Source organism: Phanerochaete carnosa, assembly GCF_000300595.1.
Source record: "Phanerochaete carnosa HHB-10118-sp unplaced genomic scaffold PHACAscaffold_6, whole genome shotgun sequence".
NCBI classification, from domain to species: domain Eukaryota; kingdom Fungi; phylum Basidiomycota; class Agaricomycetes; order Polyporales; family Phanerochaetaceae; genus Phanerochaete; species Phanerochaete carnosa.
In genome coordinates, this window is record NW_006767633.1 from 1,693,092 (window position 1) to 1,709,509 (window position 16,418).

A 16,418-nucleotide genomic window follows, 5' to 3' on the forward strand; every position below is an offset into this window, starting at 1 on the left:
TGCATCTCACAATGTTTTCCAAGTTCAGTAAGTATTTCAGGTGTTTTGCAATGCTTACATGCTAATTTTGTGTTTGTAGATATAGGCACACACGTCTTTCCTGGAATATGGCTCCATTCTTTCATATCTGATCTCTTGAAGGAACACTACTTGCAGTGCCAATGCTTGGCCTGCCTAGTTGAATATAAAAACAGTGAGTAACTTATGATGGTGTTAATATTACTAGTCACCAATATTTGTTTGTAGACAACCTCTGTCACTTAAGCCACCACTTGATTGAGTCTCTTGCTCAGGCTACCATACAGTAAGATCTGCAAGGTTTTTGCACAGAGTGTGGTCACTACAAGTGTTGTTCTTGCAATCCTGCTTTGAAGTTTGAACTGATGGAAACTGAGTAATATGCCATGGAGTTATGTTTCTTGTGTATTTGTATTGATGCATGGATATATGGCTATTCTTTCTCCAGTTTTTTTAGTCACGCACTGTCTCTGGAAATGTAAGAAATGATGCAAAAGGCTGCAATGGCTTATTTGTGTGGGATGCCATTTAATTCTGCTAAGAGATAAGATCCATCTTGCCATTGTCTTAGGATTTCATAGGGACCATTGTACTTGGAAGTCATTTTTCTGTTTAAAGTTTTCTTTATGAAATAATATCATCTTTTATCCTCAAGTCTCTCAACCCACCTCTTCCTCTTTCTTTTGACACAAACTTTGACATGCAATCAACAGAGTTTTTACCTGGGCTTATACCAATGTCCTACTCTCTGCCTCCACTATACAACTGCTATGATGGCAGCATATATCCACAGCTTTGATATCTGTGCTCAATTTTTTACCTGCACTTCACCTCATTCTCTGACTTGTCCTTGTCCCACCACGCAAATATGTGCAAAGCCTCCATGAACTCTGTGGAACATATAGTTGACGTCAGCACTGTGCAACTGGAGTACAATTGTGTAGGTGCCACAATCTGCTTTTTTATATATCAAGATTGCCATCTCAATAAATGTTGACTACATTGACTAGGTTAGCTAAGATCAATAATTAAGCCTTTCTGGTCTACTGTGCAAAGACTATTTGCATGCACCTTGTGTTACCATGATCTACTGTAATTTTATGACTATACCAAATGTTACACGTTACATTAGTTTTCCACTGATCCTGCCAATAATTTTATATCGATTTGTGGCAAATATAGGGAGTTGTCAGAAAAATCAAATTTGTGGCTTTCATCCAGTAAGGTCATAAAAGTATAGCATTTCATCTTTGTCATCGCTCTGTGTGCCACAGTACAACTACACCCAGTTTACCAACACTATATGACTATTAGACTCATTGGAGGGGCAAGCCTGTGCTTGTCTACCATCTGCACCTAGGCATTGGCCAACTTGTGTTTACGCCCTTAATCTCTGCTTTCTCTCTATCTTTAAAATTAGTAGTCAGACATGTGCATTCAAGTCATTTATTTTTCTGAGTGGTTGCTTCACTCAAATTGTGCAAACATATTTATGTTCTCGGTGCACACAAAGCATGTAGCATGTTTCACTTTATACTTTTCTGGTTGTATTTGCTCATGTTAAATGATGGGAGGTGTTTTAGTGTCAAGTGTCTTGAGCACAAAACCCACCATATATTTTGTTATCACAGAGCAATGATCAACAGCTGCACAAGCGCAAACTTGCTCATACAGGAGCACATAGCACGAGAGGTCTAACACACAAAAGGTGGAATGCTGTAAGTCTGGGTGCGAAGGCAAAAGAGCACGTGTTTATTACTGTACCTAACACACAAAAGGTGAAACGCTGGAAGCTAGTACAGTGTAAGCATAGGGCATAATGCAATGGCAATAAAGAAAGCTTACTCTGGGTGCAAAGGCAAAAGAGCATGCAGAGTGGAAATCAGGAATGAGTCTTTATATGCTACTGAGAATGAAACAAATGATGTCCGCATTAAGAAAGTGAAACTGCTAGCATAGATAAGTCCATGCACTGGGCACATTACATAGGTGAGACAGTTTGAAACGAGTCTGATCGCCTGAGACACTTATCTGTTCAACATATCTGTTAAATGATTCCAAAGGAAGAATCAGAAATGACGTAGTTGTGCTCTATTGCACTCGTTTGGTTTACAGCTGTGGCATTCCTTCCATATCCTCTATTGTATTTGGATACCAGAATACTTCAGGTGCACCAAATTATTCCACAACAAAACAAACTGTGATTTGGGCAACAAAGAAGACTAAACAAGAAGTTTGGTTTACTGTGCCAACTGGCACTAGTACACTGTAAGGCTACTTTTGGAAAATGTTGTTAAGCTCTTTTCATGCCTCTTTTAGCCAAAAAGATATTTTAATTTGTCTCGTGAGAGGAATGTATGGTAGCAACCAAGGGTGAGGCGTGACACTTTGTGATGGGCAACAAGTCATGTGTGACTTGTGACCTAAGGCCTAATAAGAAACCGCCGCCGTCAGGCGGCGGCGCAGGTGCAACTTGCGCAGAGACTGGCAACAAACTGACTGTGACGCATGACATCGAGCCAGATAAGAAACGCGTCTAGTGGTGTGTGACGCGTGACGTTGCTACCATACGTTCCTCTGTATCGGCATTATCCTGACAGAGCTTGAGCTTGAGCTCTTAATCTCACTGTTTATCACTTGAGTCCCCCAGTTGCAGCCCCATTAAATCTCCTTGTATATGCAGACAACACATTCTATGGCGAGGAGACTCGAAAATTAGACGAAGTATAGGCCAACTCATCAGCATGACGTGAGCAATAAGTCGCTGCTTACGATAATCAAGAGATTTGATATTATCTACACCACTCCGCCTACGGAGCCTTCCTTGTCATGCCTTGTCCCCAGTCCTGCGACCTCGTTCCACCTCGACATACTCCGCATTATTCGGGTGTGCGATAGTCCTACGCACTTCCCACGGCCTCTTGTTATTCTTGCGCGTCTCCCAGCGGCGGAGCATTTCCTCATCCCACGTCTTGCCTTCGAGGTCGCCCTCGTCACGCAAGAAGCGCGCACCGGCGAGCGGTGCAGGGAGGTAGTCGTTTGTGACCGGATGCCTGTGCCCATAACATTAACATCAGCATACAAAAGAGAGCTCAATGGGAGCATACGCATAGTCTGGGTTATACGCGTACCCTTCCGCATAGCCGAGGTTTTCCATAAGTTTCGTGGGTGCGTTGCGCATCATGTGCGGTACGGGTGCGGTTGGTGTTGCCTTGGCGGCCTCCTCCGCGCGGTTGTAGGCAGTATACGAGCGCGTCGACTTCGGCGCGAGCGCGAGGTAGCTGACGAGGTGCCCCAGGTGGATGCGGCACTCGGGCATGCCGACAGTCTGGCACGCTGTGAGGGCTGCCACAGCCTACGGCAAGCGCGTCAGTGACGTACCGATGCATGAAGGGAGGCCGTACCAGAGGCAATGCGTGGTTGTCTGCCAGCCCAATGTCCTCACTGGCGCAAACTGTCATGCGGCGCGCGATGTAGAGCGGGTCTTCACCCGCGCCGAGCATACGCGCAAGCCAGTAAAGCGCCGCATCAGGCTCGCTACCGCGCACGCTCTTATGCAGTGCCGAGATGAGATCGTAGCGATCGTCGCCGGTGCGATCGTAGGACGTACTGACACTGCGGCGGAGCGCCGCAAGAAGTTCGTCTTCTAACGTGTGCGGAGCTGTAAGAAAGAGCTCAAGGAGAGACAGGGCGATGCGCGCATCGCCAGACGAGAGTGAGACGATCGTATCCACCACACGTGGCGTCAGCGTTGGAAAGGACGGGAAGAGTGGCGCAGGTTTCTCGGCGGTTTGATCGCCATCATCCTGCTGTGTCAAGGCTGTAGATTGGGAGAGCGGCCCTTGGCTGCTGGAAAGAAGTGGTAGCGAGGACGTCGGAGGGGATGATGCTGGGTCTATTGGTCTAGAGACCAATTTTGAAGGAGTTGGTAGTGTGTTCGAAGTGTCATCAGGTAAATGGACAGGAGGGCTGACGCGTCGGACGGCTTGTGTGAGGATTTGCCGGGTGTCATCGTCAGTCAGCCGTTCCAGAACCAATACACTTGTACAAGATAAGCGATGATTAAGAGGATGGTGGAAGACTTTCGTACCGACACCGCGAAAGGAGAGCACCAGTGAGTTTGAAGGATGGGTTCTCCGTCGTAGCACCTATCAACTGAGGGATCCTGTCAGGATGCACGGGCGTGTGTCTGTTCCCAACTGACCTGTATGATGCCTTGCTCAATATACGGTAAAAAGATGTCCTGAATAGCTAACTTAGAACGCGGTATTCAACAAGGTACATTGTGGTTTCAAACCTGCTGTGCTCTGTTGAACCGGTGCACTTCATCGAGAAACAAGATGGTCCGCCTGACGGATCAGTATCAGCTCATGTTCACGAAAGAGGGGCCGACACAGCTGACAAACCTTCCGGTGAGGTTCATGAGGCCCTTGGCTTCCTCCGCGACTGAGCGGACATCGGCAATGCCCGAGTCTGTCGCGCTCAGTTCTTTGAATGTCGCGTCAACAGCTTTTGCAAGCAGGCGCGAGAGTGTCGTCTTTCCGCATCTAACGTAAGTCCTGTCAGTGGACGAGCGATGTTTGGCGAGATTGCAGTGTATACTGACCCGGGTGGCCCCCACAGGATCAAGCTACCGAACGACCCTGACCGGGTGAGATTCATGAGCAGCGAGCTGGGACCTGTGAGGTGCGGCTGGCCGACAAACTCGTCGAGGCTCTGTGGACGCAGGCGCTCCGCCAGCGGAGCAGCGGCGGACAGTTTGGTGCAAGCTTTACTGCGCTTGGCTGGGCCAGCATCTGCGCTTGAGGCTGCTGGCCGCTTGTTCTTGGAGCCAGAAGGGGTGATGCGAGAGGACGAAGCAGCGGATCGCTGAGAGAAGATGGGAGCAATGGACTGCTTGGCCTTGGGGTCTGGCAGACGGGCAGAGACCGTGATGAGGGCGTCATCTGAGCAGTTGCTGTCGAGGTGCGTGTTGATGTCATTTTCAGCGACCGTGCGGGAACATATCGGGCTGGGCTGGTGTAAACAAACGGGCCAGATGGTGGAGGAGCAGCACTGACCAGGTGACTGAGCAGAGGTTACAACGTGCCGGGGAGCATGCGAGGAGAAGACTTGCCTGTTGCTGGACTCATCGAAGACGAACGACGGAGGACGCGACGCGCGTCAGCGTGCTTACGACCGTGTACGGACGCTCGGTGCTATCCAGAAATCTCTTCATCGATGCCTTGTGGGTCTGCCTCGGAAATTGGATATTAAATCTCACCACTGCTCTCGAAAGCGGGCGCGAGGATAAATGAACCCGTCAAGACGTACAAAACTCGCAGCAGCGTGCCAGTTACAGCACCACTCATCGACCCCCCGGCCAGCGGTGACGCGATCGTGACAGTGTGACAGCACGCTTATCCTCGCAGCGAGCACCGCAAACTTTCAGTCTCCCCTCGTCCTCCACCGGGCAACCGTTTCCAGCTCAGAGCCTTTTCTCTTTTCCTCTTCTGTGGCCAGTTCGTCCGCTGCTTCTCCGAGTCCTCAAGACCTGTGTGTTCACGTCAGTCCCACAGGCCAGTGTGGTATTCACATTCCAGGACTGGCTGCTGCTATACCGGCGGATCATTGGACCCCTCCTTGGCCTCCCCTCGTCCTCGCACGCCATGTCAGCTGAAGCGGCCCCTGCACCCCGACTCACCTCGACTCTCGCATCCCAGGTCACTCCGACTCCCCATTATACCGTTGACGTACCAGACCCGAACGCGATTCACATCCTCATCACTGGCTTTGGAGTATGTGCAAGTACTCTCCCTGTTTACCCGTGGACAAAATCTGACAACACTTTAACGAGCGCAGCCCTTTTGGCGGTACAACGAGAACCCCTCATGGCTCGCCGTGAAGCCTCTTCACAATACCGTCCTCTATACCGAGATGGTCCCGCCACCCCCGCCGGAACCTCAATCCAGCCATCAAATGCCTCCCTTTGGGCCTCCACCACACTCCTTACCCCCAATGCCCCCGCCATTACCGATCGAGACAAGTTCTTCAACAGGCAGCGACACTGAGATGCTGGAAGATACAACCCCCCGCATCCAGCAAATATACATCACCGTCCTCCAGATCCCGATGGTGTACCAAAATGTCCTGCAGTTCGCTTCGGGTTTGCACGCCAAGCCCCCCGTGCTCCCGCCCCCAATCGATCCCACATTCGCCCCTGTGTACCTGCCGCCAAACGGCTTCGATTTCATCTTCCACATTGGCGTCGCCGGTCGCGGCCCGCTCCGCCTCGAGAAGCTCGCACACAAGCTCGGCTACCGCATGAAGGACGCCGAGGGTCAGCTCGCGCCCATTGTACATGTTCCGAAGGATGTACCCAAGGATCCTGAGCAGGAGGTGCCCGAGTTTATGGGCAAAGCGCTCCTCCCGCCTCCTGATCTTGGTTACTCGTCGGGTCTCCCCAGGGGCGTCGTTCCCGGTGATGAGTCGCACATTGGTGATGAACGCCCGGTAGATACTCACGAGGCACAGCCGGTGCGGGGCTTTGGCAAGACATATGAGAGCATGCCGGATGAGCTGTATACTGAGATCGACGTCCCACGATTGATCCTACACCTCAAGGAGCAGGGCATCCAGGTGCGTTGATCCCCCCACGCTGTTTCGTATTGTTCTGACCCCTTTACAACAGAAAGCCTACTCGAGCATGGACGCTGGACACTATCTGTGCGACTTCCTATTCTATGCGAGCCTAGCAGAGGCAAAGCGCAACGCAGCAAAGCAGGAGAAGGACAAGATGCGGAGCACACCACCCAAGATGACACCAGTGCTTTTCATGCACTGTTGTCCCATCGGCCAGCCGCACACAACAGACGAGATCACCGATGCAATTAAGAAAGTCGTTCTGTGGGTGTGTGCGCGGCTTTCGATCTAATCTTGCCAACGAAATCGCCCATCGCAAGCTCCACGTTCGCGAGACTGCTAGCTCGTAGTCCATCTATTCACTCGTGCCATATCTCGTTTCAGCCGTCCAATCCAGTCACCGTTGTCTGCAGTCATACCACCCTTTGTCTGGTATCTGTGTTCCCGTATCCGCATACATACATGTGGCATGTGCTCCCATTGTACCTTACCCCATGCACCCGCCCGTTCTGCATTTTACTTGTCCATTCAAGTGCATGATTCTCAATCAGCTACAATAGTATCATATCCCAGCCGGTTTCGGCATACTCTTCTCGTGATACTGGGTGGCATGTGCCAAGTGCAGGGCATAGATCGTTTCCTTGCGATCGGATGACCTTCAGCCAGCTACTGTGGATGATGAGCTGAATAGAAGGACGAACAGATACAGTGTATTACTCCCTCAGTGGTGTACCTACTCCGGTCCTGGTTTCAACCATGGCCAACAATTACTACCACAATCTTTTGCGTCGTGTCGTTGATGAACGTTCGAACGATGCATCGATGGACAGCGGCGAGATGCAATGTCTGTGCATATTCAATGCAAGCCCACTTCATTCAGCAGCATAAAGAACTTCTGGTCGAACTTTTTGAAAATGTCTACTCGACAGTGTGAAAATGGAATTGCAACGTCCCCCGCGGTTCTCTTGGGATGCGTCACGTGTGTTGCGCTGTACTTATATCCTCACCACGATGGCGAATTCGTCTTTCAGTGAAGTTTTCGAGCCCCCCCAGCCCCCCGCCTCATCGTACGTCCCACCTTGGATACCAGAGGATGACTGCAGAACAAGTAGCGACAAACATCACCTTCCACGCCGGTGCGCTTTCGGTCTTATCTTACCAGTGCATTACAGACCGAGAGACTGAGTATAGGCCGCAGGCTCCGTCGATGGCCCTGAGCGTGCTCGCCTCCTTGACCAGAAGGGCGTTACGATCTGGTTCACTGGGCTCAGTGCGAGCGGCAAGGTGCGTCTCTCCCTCTCGCTGAGAGGGTCCAAAGGCTGACTGCATGCACTGGCCAGTCCACAATTGCATGCGCACTGGAGCAGCATCTCCTGCACTTGAAGAAGTTTTGCTACCGCCTGGATGGCGACAACGTTCGCTTCGGACTCAACAAGGACCTCGGCTTTGACGAAAAGTCGCGGAACGAGAACATTCGCCGAATTGGCGAGGTGTGCCTTTTCCCTCCGTTCCATCTCCCTCGGTTTCTTCCTCCGCTCTTTCTCCATTACTTTCTCTTCGTCAGGATGACAGTACTGATGCGATCATGCTTCAACGTAGGTGTCGAAGCTCTTCGCAGATGCAGGCTGCATCTGCTGCACGGCGTTCATCAGTCCGTACAGGGCCGACCGTGACTCCGTGCGCGAGCTGCACGAGAAAGCCGGCCTCGGCTTTATCGAGGTCTTTGTCGACGCCCCGCTCAGCGTCGTCGAGCAGCGCGACCCTAAAGGTCTCTATAAGAAGGCGCGCGAAGGCGAGATTAAGGGTACGTGCGCCGCTGGCACAAGACCCTGCGAGAACAGCATGCTGACGCCCCGTTAGACTTCACGGGCATCTCGGCACCGTATGAGGCTCCAGAGAAGCCTGAGATCCACATCAGGACGGACGAGTGCGACGTCACTGAGGCCGTGCGCAAGATCACCATCCACCTTTCAGAGCAGGGCTACATCTAGATACTCCTCTCACAGAGCGACCAAGCTTGATCAATGATGGGGAGACGTTCAGAGTAGACTGAAGACCCATTGATGTGCACTAATATTTACATTGCTATATATCACGCTTGTCTTCTCTACTGCGACTGACTAAAACCAAGAGCTCGGGGAGGAATGGACTACTACACATAGAACTACACTAACAGGTGGATATGACGATGAAGGGATGTTGGAGAGTGAAAACGAGCTGATGACATCAAAGCGTCCGGCGCTGCATGCTGCGGTCCTACGGCCGCACGTTGACGGGTTCTGCGTACTGCGGCGCTCGTGAGCGAGGGAACGTTTCCTCCGCTTCTGCTTCCTCCTCGATGATGTCCTCACCACCATCAAGTAGCGTTCCAAGGCCGGCTTCGACAACACCAAGCCATTGGGCGAGGTCATCGACCGTGCGCGCGAGCTCCGCATGCATCGCATCGTTGCTCTGCAGAAGCGCGGCAAAGTCGAGTGGGCGGATCACAGGGCCTGCAGCCGCAATGCCGTTCACGTGCAAGTCAGAAAGATGCGAAAAGGCTTGGGAGGATGGGAAGCCGCTGTGTAGTGCACCGAAAGACTGTGAACGGCCGTGTGCCGTGGGAAGTGGAGAGGCATGATCGCCATTGATGGAATGCGAGAGCGAGGAGAGAGAGTTCAAAGAGGTGGAAGACGATGAAGCGGCAGCGTTGGAGAAGGGGAGAGTCCGCGGGCTTAGCTGAGTTGCGTCCGCAGGTGTGGAGGACCCTAGTGGACTGGGCGAGGGTGACAGTTTTGACGAGGGAGGTGCCGCTGAGGGCGAGGGTGGGAGCAAGTCTGACATCCCCAGCCGATGTTCCGAAGTTAACGAAGGTATCTAGACGTAATCAATGTCATAGCTATTGCTAGCACAAAGCAGATACCTACCTTCAATACATCCTTGAGTCCAGGCAATGGTGGCCCAGTATCCAGGCTGCCACTCCGCTCCGTTCGTACATGTGCCCAAGGCTTCGATGGTGTGTGCACTGTCTCTATGACTGGCAGGGAGGCCAAACGTGTCATGCTTGGCTTGCGCGGTACCGCTTGCACAGCCACCTCCGGACCAGCAGAACTTGGCGTAGCGCCGTGCAGTGGCGGTCCGCTGAAAGGTGCTGCCGAGCGAGATCGCATTATGGGCGGGGGAGCAGGCAATGGTCCCGTAGGAATGGGGCCGGGGGGCTGATACCGTCGCGCACTCGTTGAGGCGTCAAGAGAGCCCGTGAATTGGTGAGAGGTGCGCGAAACTGTGGAGATTGTCGAGACACTTGCATGAGTAGGCGACACACGGCTGTGGGTACGTGTCACAGGAGCTGATAGTGGTGGAGGCGTGGAAGGCTGTGCAAACCCGGGCGGAGGAAATTGGAACGTAGATTGCGAACGGAAGTTCCAATCATGACTTGTCTTGAAGCTCGGTGGCGAGTCGACAGCGTTGCTCTTTGACCGCTGTCGGTTCATACGTGGGCGAACTTCGTTGGCCGTGGGCTGATCAGGAGAAGAGACGGAGAACACAATCGGCGGAGGTGCGTCTTTCTGAGCATTAGACTCAGGCAGAGTGGGAATCTCTATCTCTTGATAGGGCGACTCTACTCTTAGTCCTGCTCGAACCGGACTTGATTGGGGTGAAGGTGCTCGCGAACTCTGCCGGCTGGGACTTCGTCTGGAAGGTATGCCAGGTCCCAACGGTGGATGTCGGTCTCTAATTGATAAGGTATCATCGTCTTCGTGGGCGTCAGCAGCAGACAGCTTCTGAGCAGTCCTTGGAGTGGCCGATCGCGGAGGAAATTGGAATGTAGGCTGCTTTGCGGTCAGGACATCCTCCTGCTCTTCGATGGGTGATGTCGCGCCCCCTCTCGAGCGATTGCGACCACGTGCAGCAAGTGCAGATGGAGGTGGCAAAAGGGATGGACCAAGGGCTGGTGTTGGCGTTATAGGCGTATCAAACCCTGAAAGCTTGATGGGCTCGGGCGGGGTGTCTCCATCTTCAAAGAGCATGCGAAGTGTAGGAGGGACTTTTGAAGCAGGTGGTCGGATAGTAGGGTTGGGGATCTCGCCGACCGCATTTGCAGACAGGGAGTCGGCATGAGACAAGTCAATTGAGGAGCGTGCACGAACGGTATCGAACTCCCAGCTAGCCTCTTCACCTTCGTCGCTCTCCACAGCATTCAGTCTAAGTTCATAGATTCAAAGTCAAGCACGCTGATTAGTTCAGAACGAGCTACTCACTCTCGGTCCTCTTCCGCCTCCCATGGCAAGGATCCTGCCACACTTGCTCGAGTACCTCCACTCTGAAGCCAAACTTCATAGCAGACTATTAGGTCCTTGAGGATGGTGACTGGGGGAGTCTTGGTGATGGCCTTCATGTACTTTGTCTTCAACAAATCATCGGCAGATAATCTCTTGGTAGGCGGTCAGCACTGAAATTCTAACCGGAAAGGAGCTGCAATCCCAAAGCGTACATCATTAGGCGATTCCCGTAAGCAATGTGTTACAAACTCTCTTAGCTCCTTGCTGCCTTCGCCCTCGATTAGTCGTGGCGGTTTCGTTCGAGGAATTATCTGGAGGAGCTTGTGCTGGTCCATGATTTGTGAGTGCGGTACGCATCCCTTAACCATCTCGTATATCATGATTCCCAAACTCCAGATGTCAGCCTTAGAATCATAGGACGAGCCATGGGCCACCTCTGGGGCCATCCAATGCGGGGTGCCAACCAGAGTATTGCGCTTGCTGGACGCAGTGACGAGGAGTGCAGAGACACCAAAGTCACATATCATAACTTTTCCTGCTGCAGTAATGAGGATATTTGCTGCCTTGAGGTCTCGATGTATGATGCCAGACTTGTGGAGGTAGCTGAGGGCGAAGAGGACCTCTCGAATGATGACAGAGACGTATTTCTCTTCGATAGTACCGTCCTTGGAAGCCTTCATGAGAGTACGTACGCTGCCACCCTGAGCATATTCCATGACGATCCACACGCGGGGGCCGTCCAAGAAGCAGCCAAAGTACTGGGTGACATTGGGAGCGTCCCGAAGTTGAGTGAGGAGAGCGACCTCTCGCTGAATGTCGGCAACGTCATCGTCCTCGGTGTCAAGATTGATGATCTTGAGTGCGACTACATTGCCGGTAGCTATCTCTACACCCTTGTGTACTGAGCCATATGCGCCTTTGCCAACGGTCTCCAGCCGTCTGTAAAGCTGATGCACCGACGGAGTGGGAGGCATTGCGGGTAGTGTATGGAATCCGGAATTACCATGCAAGAATAAGAGGAGAAACGTGTTCTGGAGGAAAGCGAGAATTCGAAAGACCTCAGCAGGCGAACGTCATGGCGAAGGGGTCGAGTAGAAGATGTTCAAGCGCCAAAGAGGCCCGACGCCGACTTGCCCGGTTTGGCATCTGCGCTTTCATCATGGACTTTGACGAGTCATCCGTAAAGGTCGTCACCCAGGAGTTCACCGCCATCGTTCTCGCTGGCTTTGGCACAGAGTGAGCATCCAAAGTCTCGTCTCTCTTTTGCTGACCTTTGCAAGTCCCACAGTCTCGTACCGCTCACGAGCAATCAGGGCGAGGAACCATGTCCGAAGGCTCTCTTGCCCATAGCCAACAAGCCTATGCTCGACTATCCTCTGTCTTGGCTAGAGAGCTCTGGCATAAGAGGTATGCCTCGGACTGCGATGCCTTCTACTATACGCTAAATACGTGCCTAGATGTCCTGCTCATCTGCCCATCACCTCATAAGGCAGCAATCTCGCACTACATTCATTCAGGCTCCTCTATCTCTTCGTTCCCCTCGCTTCGCATAGATCTTCAAGTTTACGACGAGTCGCTAGAAAGCGGAGATGGTACCTGCGACGTCCTTAGGCATTTTGCACATCGCCTTACCGGAGACTTCGTCCTGCTACCCTGCGATTTCGTCCCGTCGCCTTCCTTCAACTTGTCAAGAGTTCTTGATAAGTTCAGAGGAGAAGCAAATTATGATGGTGCCATCGCGACTGCAGCTTTCTACGAGACCGCGAAAACCGACAAGAGTGCTATAATAGAAGAGTGGGGAGTGCCCCCACCTCAGCTTCCAGTGGTTTGGGACGATCGGACGGGAACTCTGTTGCATGTCGACACCGAGGATGACCGTGACCGTAATGGAGAGGAGCTGGAACTGACTATGAGCCTTCTCACAAGGTATGCAGTGTGTTACGTGCATCGGTATATATTCTGCGATATCTAACAGCCTTTTCCAGATACCCCCGTGCCAAGATGTCTGCCAGCCTACAAGATGCACATGTTTACGTGTGCAAGCGGTCTGTGCTAGATATACTCCAAGAGAAGTCCGATTTCGACTCGTTCCGAGAAGAGTTCATACCGTGGCTCTGCAAACCCCAGTACTCGTCACGCAAACGCGCGAAATATGCAAACAGTATGCGCGTAGCTCTAAACTTTTTGACTCTTCATAACAGAGATCATCCTAGTTTTGAACCCACCAGCGAACACTTCGACACATCACATGTCACTAGAGCACTCGACAACCTATATCCCGTCGCATACACACAGCGTCAGGGAGCATCTACGGGAAGACATTAGGACCGCCACCTCGTCGCCGGTAGACCTCACAGAGAGAGACGAAAGTGTCAGCTTACGTGTCGGCATCGTGATCCATCGTTCTTCCGAAGGCTATGCCGCCCGGGTGAACACCCTGCAAAATTTCCTTGACCTGAACCGCCATGTATGCTCATCTCCCCATGACATTTTGCTTTCGACTTATCTATGTATTTCGCGCGCCAGTTCCTTAACCAAGTGTCATGGACACTTCCGACCGACTCCGAGAGTCGTGCGCTCATTGATCCCAAAGCTCAGATCTCGAGCGATTCGATGATCGGTTACACGACCAAAGTCTCCGAGAAGACAAGTATCAAAAAGTCAGTCATCGGAAAGCACTGTGTTATCGGCAAGATGGTCAAGATCGTGGGGTGCGTCATCTTGGATCACTGTGTGATAGAGGACGGGTAAGTATATCGTACCTTCGCGGATTAGTTTGTATCGCTAATAGGAATGATAGCGCGAAACTCGACGGCTGCATCCTAGGCACGAATACAAAGGTCGGTGCCAAGGCGGAGCTATCAAGATGTGTAACACAAGCTGGATACGAGGTAGAGGCTGGAGGTAAGCGTTTAAATAGCTGTTATGGCACTTCTCTCGCTGAAACGGATATACAGAGTCGTTTAAAAACGAGAAGTTAGACGTTTCAGACTGGACAGTTCACCAGGGAGGCAGTGATGATACTGGCGATGAGGACGCGGCCGGGGATGAGTCTGAGTAGACAACTTCCAGCCGAAGACTGCACATATCAATGTCGATTGTAATGCATAGTGTGTATGCGTAGAGAAGATGTCGACGTTCACCTTACTCCTTCGGGCGTCTGGGCCGGAACAGCGTTTTCATGAATTGTATTCTTTGGAAGCTGTTCGCGCCTATGACACGATGATCGATTTGTGGTTCGAAGGTATCAGTATTGCCCAGCTGCTCGGTTGCGCTCAGTCCATTGTTAGTGCTCTACAGTGCGTGGGAAGACTTCGACGCCACCAAGCTTTTAGTTTCTTCTTCGGGTTGACGGGAAACAGCTCTAGGCGCGATCGGGCAGAGGATTACTGCTAGCTACAGAACAACGGTCAGCCTTAGCTTGGGAATGAAGTGTACACATATAATCATATCAGCCGCATTCGCAGAGGTAGCTATAAATATACAACGAAAAGTCATAGCATGCATAACCCCGTACGGACTGCAAGACAATTGTGTCATGCAGCAGACCACACGTGTTGCTACCGATCTATTCCTCGCTGCTCCCTCGACTCGACGGATCAGGTGCAATGAGCCACATCCTACCCTTGCATTTCCTAGTGCCACATTGGCAGATAGAATGAATTGCTTGCAGATGTTGGCGTTCGTTCTTCGTCTGGTGACGATGTCAGCATATACTGAGCAATCACCCCATGATACCCGGTATGACTCACCAGAGGCGGCAGGTCTTCAGGATCACCAACGTATGAGAAGCAAAGTTCCTCGCCTGCGGCTACGCTCTTATTCGTCCAAATGGTGAGCAATGGCTTGTCGATATTGGCCTCGTTGATGTAAGCGGGAACAATGATGCAGTTTGGGTCACATGAATGATTCTATAAATTACCATCAACATCGACTTTGAACCAACCATGCTATGTTTTCTGACCAGAAATCTTGTAAACTGGTCATGCACATAGTAAGCAAGATGTATTAAAAGTGGGCGCGCTAATAACTCACATTACCGGCATGAAAGGCATCAACACAGTATTTCGTTTGCCAATCCTCTGGTTTACCATCCCACCACGGCGGCTGCTTGAGATGCCAGCTGTCGATGTCGAAGAGGTATGTCCTGCCAAACTCGTCATACATTCTGTAGGAATATATTTATGTAAGTAAGGCAGCTCAGAGACGAGGCGGACGTACGATCCGCGATGGTCGCCTTCTTCGTCGGTAAGATATTCGCCAGCATATACTCCTATAAAGGTATTCTTGGCAATAGGTTGTCCGGCGAATACACCTGCGAAAGAATTTAGATACTCCAGACATGCCTGCAGGAACGCGAAGTACTCACCCCAGCCCTTGTTCAGTGTCTTTTTGATGTTAATCCTGACTTTCCTTCCCTTCTGTATGACCTGATCGAAGGATTACGAAAGCCAGTCTTCTACGTGAAGGAGTAACACCCACCCGGTTCTGGCAATCGTCGTCGTCGCACCGACAGGCCGCGTTGCATTCGAAGATCGGATACTCGACGTGCTCTGTTCGTATTCGTCCATCTGGTCCGTAAGCAAAGCCACGGTCAAACTCCTCCAACACTGCTGCTTCCATGTAGTGCATCTGCCTCTTAACACAGGGACATGTCGTGCTCTTGGGGTCGCATGAGCCGATACAGTCGCATCCATCCAAACCATACACGTTAGGCCCCGGGACATTCTTGCCGTGATACATCTTGTTGGTGTAGTGGAATTCAAAAGAAGGGCTCAGTTCATCGTCCACGTCGTTAATGATGTTGATCTCAGGTGCGTATGGCTCGTCATCGACCGTACCGACGCTGATCATGCTAGTAAAGACTTTCCTCTGAAGGCCATCTGCCATCCGCACTTCAATTGGCAGTGACATCATCCTGTTTTGCAAGTTGAACGGGAGATCGCGCGCGCGGAGGTCGACGCTAGCGTATTCAAGCGCAAGCTGACGCCCGTTTTTCGACCAAGAGATGACTGTGCCATGTGGATCATCCTCGTCCGAGTCGTCATCGATGTGAACGCTGTTCATCGCAGGCACGATCGCTTCCTCGGTCGGGCCGTTACGCCGTAATGGAATACGTGAGGGTCCCGCAGCAGGTTGTGCGAGACTGAGTGGGCTTGAATTGCGAGTGACACAGCCAGTTGAATTCGTCTGACGGCGAGATCGCAATCTGCGCGTGGTGAGCTATATGACAAGTTAGCTTGAGCAATATACTTCACAGCAGAAGGCACAAACAGGTGTGTTATTTTCGTTGTCTAGTAAGAGTCGCGCGGCCTCTACTTCATCATTGGCATCAGACTCGTCTCCCAGTCCAGGAAGATCGACGGCACGAGATTTCCTTCGCCGACCGCGGCATTTCACCGTCTTCAGTGGGCCGTCACTGTCTTCATCCATATGCATGTTGTCCGAAGTTGAACCAGACGCTGAGGCAAGATGTCCACTGCTACTCTTGAGTAAAGGAGTGTCCTCGTCAGATGA

The 16,418-nt window shown here is 51.7% G+C and overlaps 6 protein-coding genes across 6 annotated transcripts; 2 read left to right on the forward strand and 4 right to left on the reverse strand.

Moving 5' to 3' along the window:
- Positions 1-2,686: 2,686 nt before the first annotated feature.
- Positions 2,687-5,236, reverse strand: PHACADRAFT_210174 (uncharacterized protein; the record flags this gene model as incomplete). The annotated part of the gene is made up of 10 exons (XM_007397005.1): positions 2,687-3,071; positions 3,126-3,373; positions 3,423-4,059; positions 4,109-4,173; positions 4,223-4,261; positions 4,316-4,367; positions 4,425-4,565; positions 4,625-5,029; positions 5,079-5,140; positions 5,195-5,236. 10 exons carry the CDS (start codon positions 5,234-5,236, stop codon positions 2,846-2,848), a joined length of 1,917 nt encoding a protein of 638 aa, XP_007397067.1. The 3' UTR covers positions 2,687-2,845.
- PHACADRAFT_123371 (uncharacterized protein) lies at positions 5,195-7,525 on the forward strand. The gene is made up of 5 exons (XM_007397006.1): positions 5,195-5,795; positions 5,860-5,919; positions 6,070-6,372; positions 6,532-6,636; positions 6,689-7,525. Exons 1-5 carry the CDS (start codon positions 5,667-5,669, stop codon positions 6,929-6,931), a joined length of 840 nt encoding a protein of 279 aa, XP_007397068.1. The 5' UTR covers positions 5,195-5,666; the 3' UTR covers positions 6,932-7,525.
- A 433-nt stretch (positions 7,526-7,958) lies between these two features.
- On the reverse strand, positions 7,959-12,002 carry PHACADRAFT_258178 (uncharacterized protein). Its single transcript, XM_007397007.1, has one exon. The coding sequence runs from the start codon at positions 11,873-11,875 to the stop codon at positions 11,066-11,068; it is 810 nt and encodes a 269-aa protein (XP_007397069.1). The 5' UTR covers positions 11,876-12,002; the 3' UTR covers positions 7,959-11,065.
- Positions 12,003-12,039: 37 nt separating this feature from the next.
- On the forward strand, positions 12,040-14,078 carry PHACADRAFT_174871 (uncharacterized protein). Its single transcript, XM_007397008.1, has 8 exons — positions 12,040-12,137; positions 12,190-12,308; positions 12,359-12,827; positions 12,887-13,062; positions 13,115-13,368; positions 13,428-13,648; positions 13,702-13,805; positions 13,859-14,078. Exons 1-8 carry the CDS (start codon positions 12,061-12,063, stop codon positions 13,960-13,962), a joined length of 1,524 nt encoding a protein of 507 aa, XP_007397070.1. The 5' UTR covers positions 12,040-12,060; the 3' UTR covers positions 13,963-14,078.
- Positions 14,079-14,536: 458 nt separating this feature from the next.
- PHACADRAFT_98180 (uncharacterized protein) lies at positions 14,537-15,068 on the reverse strand (the record flags this gene model as incomplete). The annotated part of the gene is made up of 3 exons (XM_007397009.1): positions 14,537-14,812; positions 14,866-14,880; positions 14,937-15,068. 3 exons carry the CDS (start codon positions 15,066-15,068, stop codon positions 14,537-14,539), a joined length of 423 nt encoding a protein of 140 aa, XP_007397071.1.
- A 187-nt stretch (positions 15,069-15,255) lies between these two features.
- PHACADRAFT_258183 (uncharacterized protein) lies at positions 15,256-16,142 on the reverse strand. Its single transcript, XM_007397010.1, has one exon. The coding sequence runs from the start codon at positions 15,966-15,968 to the stop codon at positions 15,300-15,302; it is 669 nt and encodes a 222-aa protein (XP_007397072.1). The 5' UTR covers positions 15,969-16,142; the 3' UTR covers positions 15,256-15,299.
- Positions 16,143-16,418: the final 276 nt, after the last annotated feature.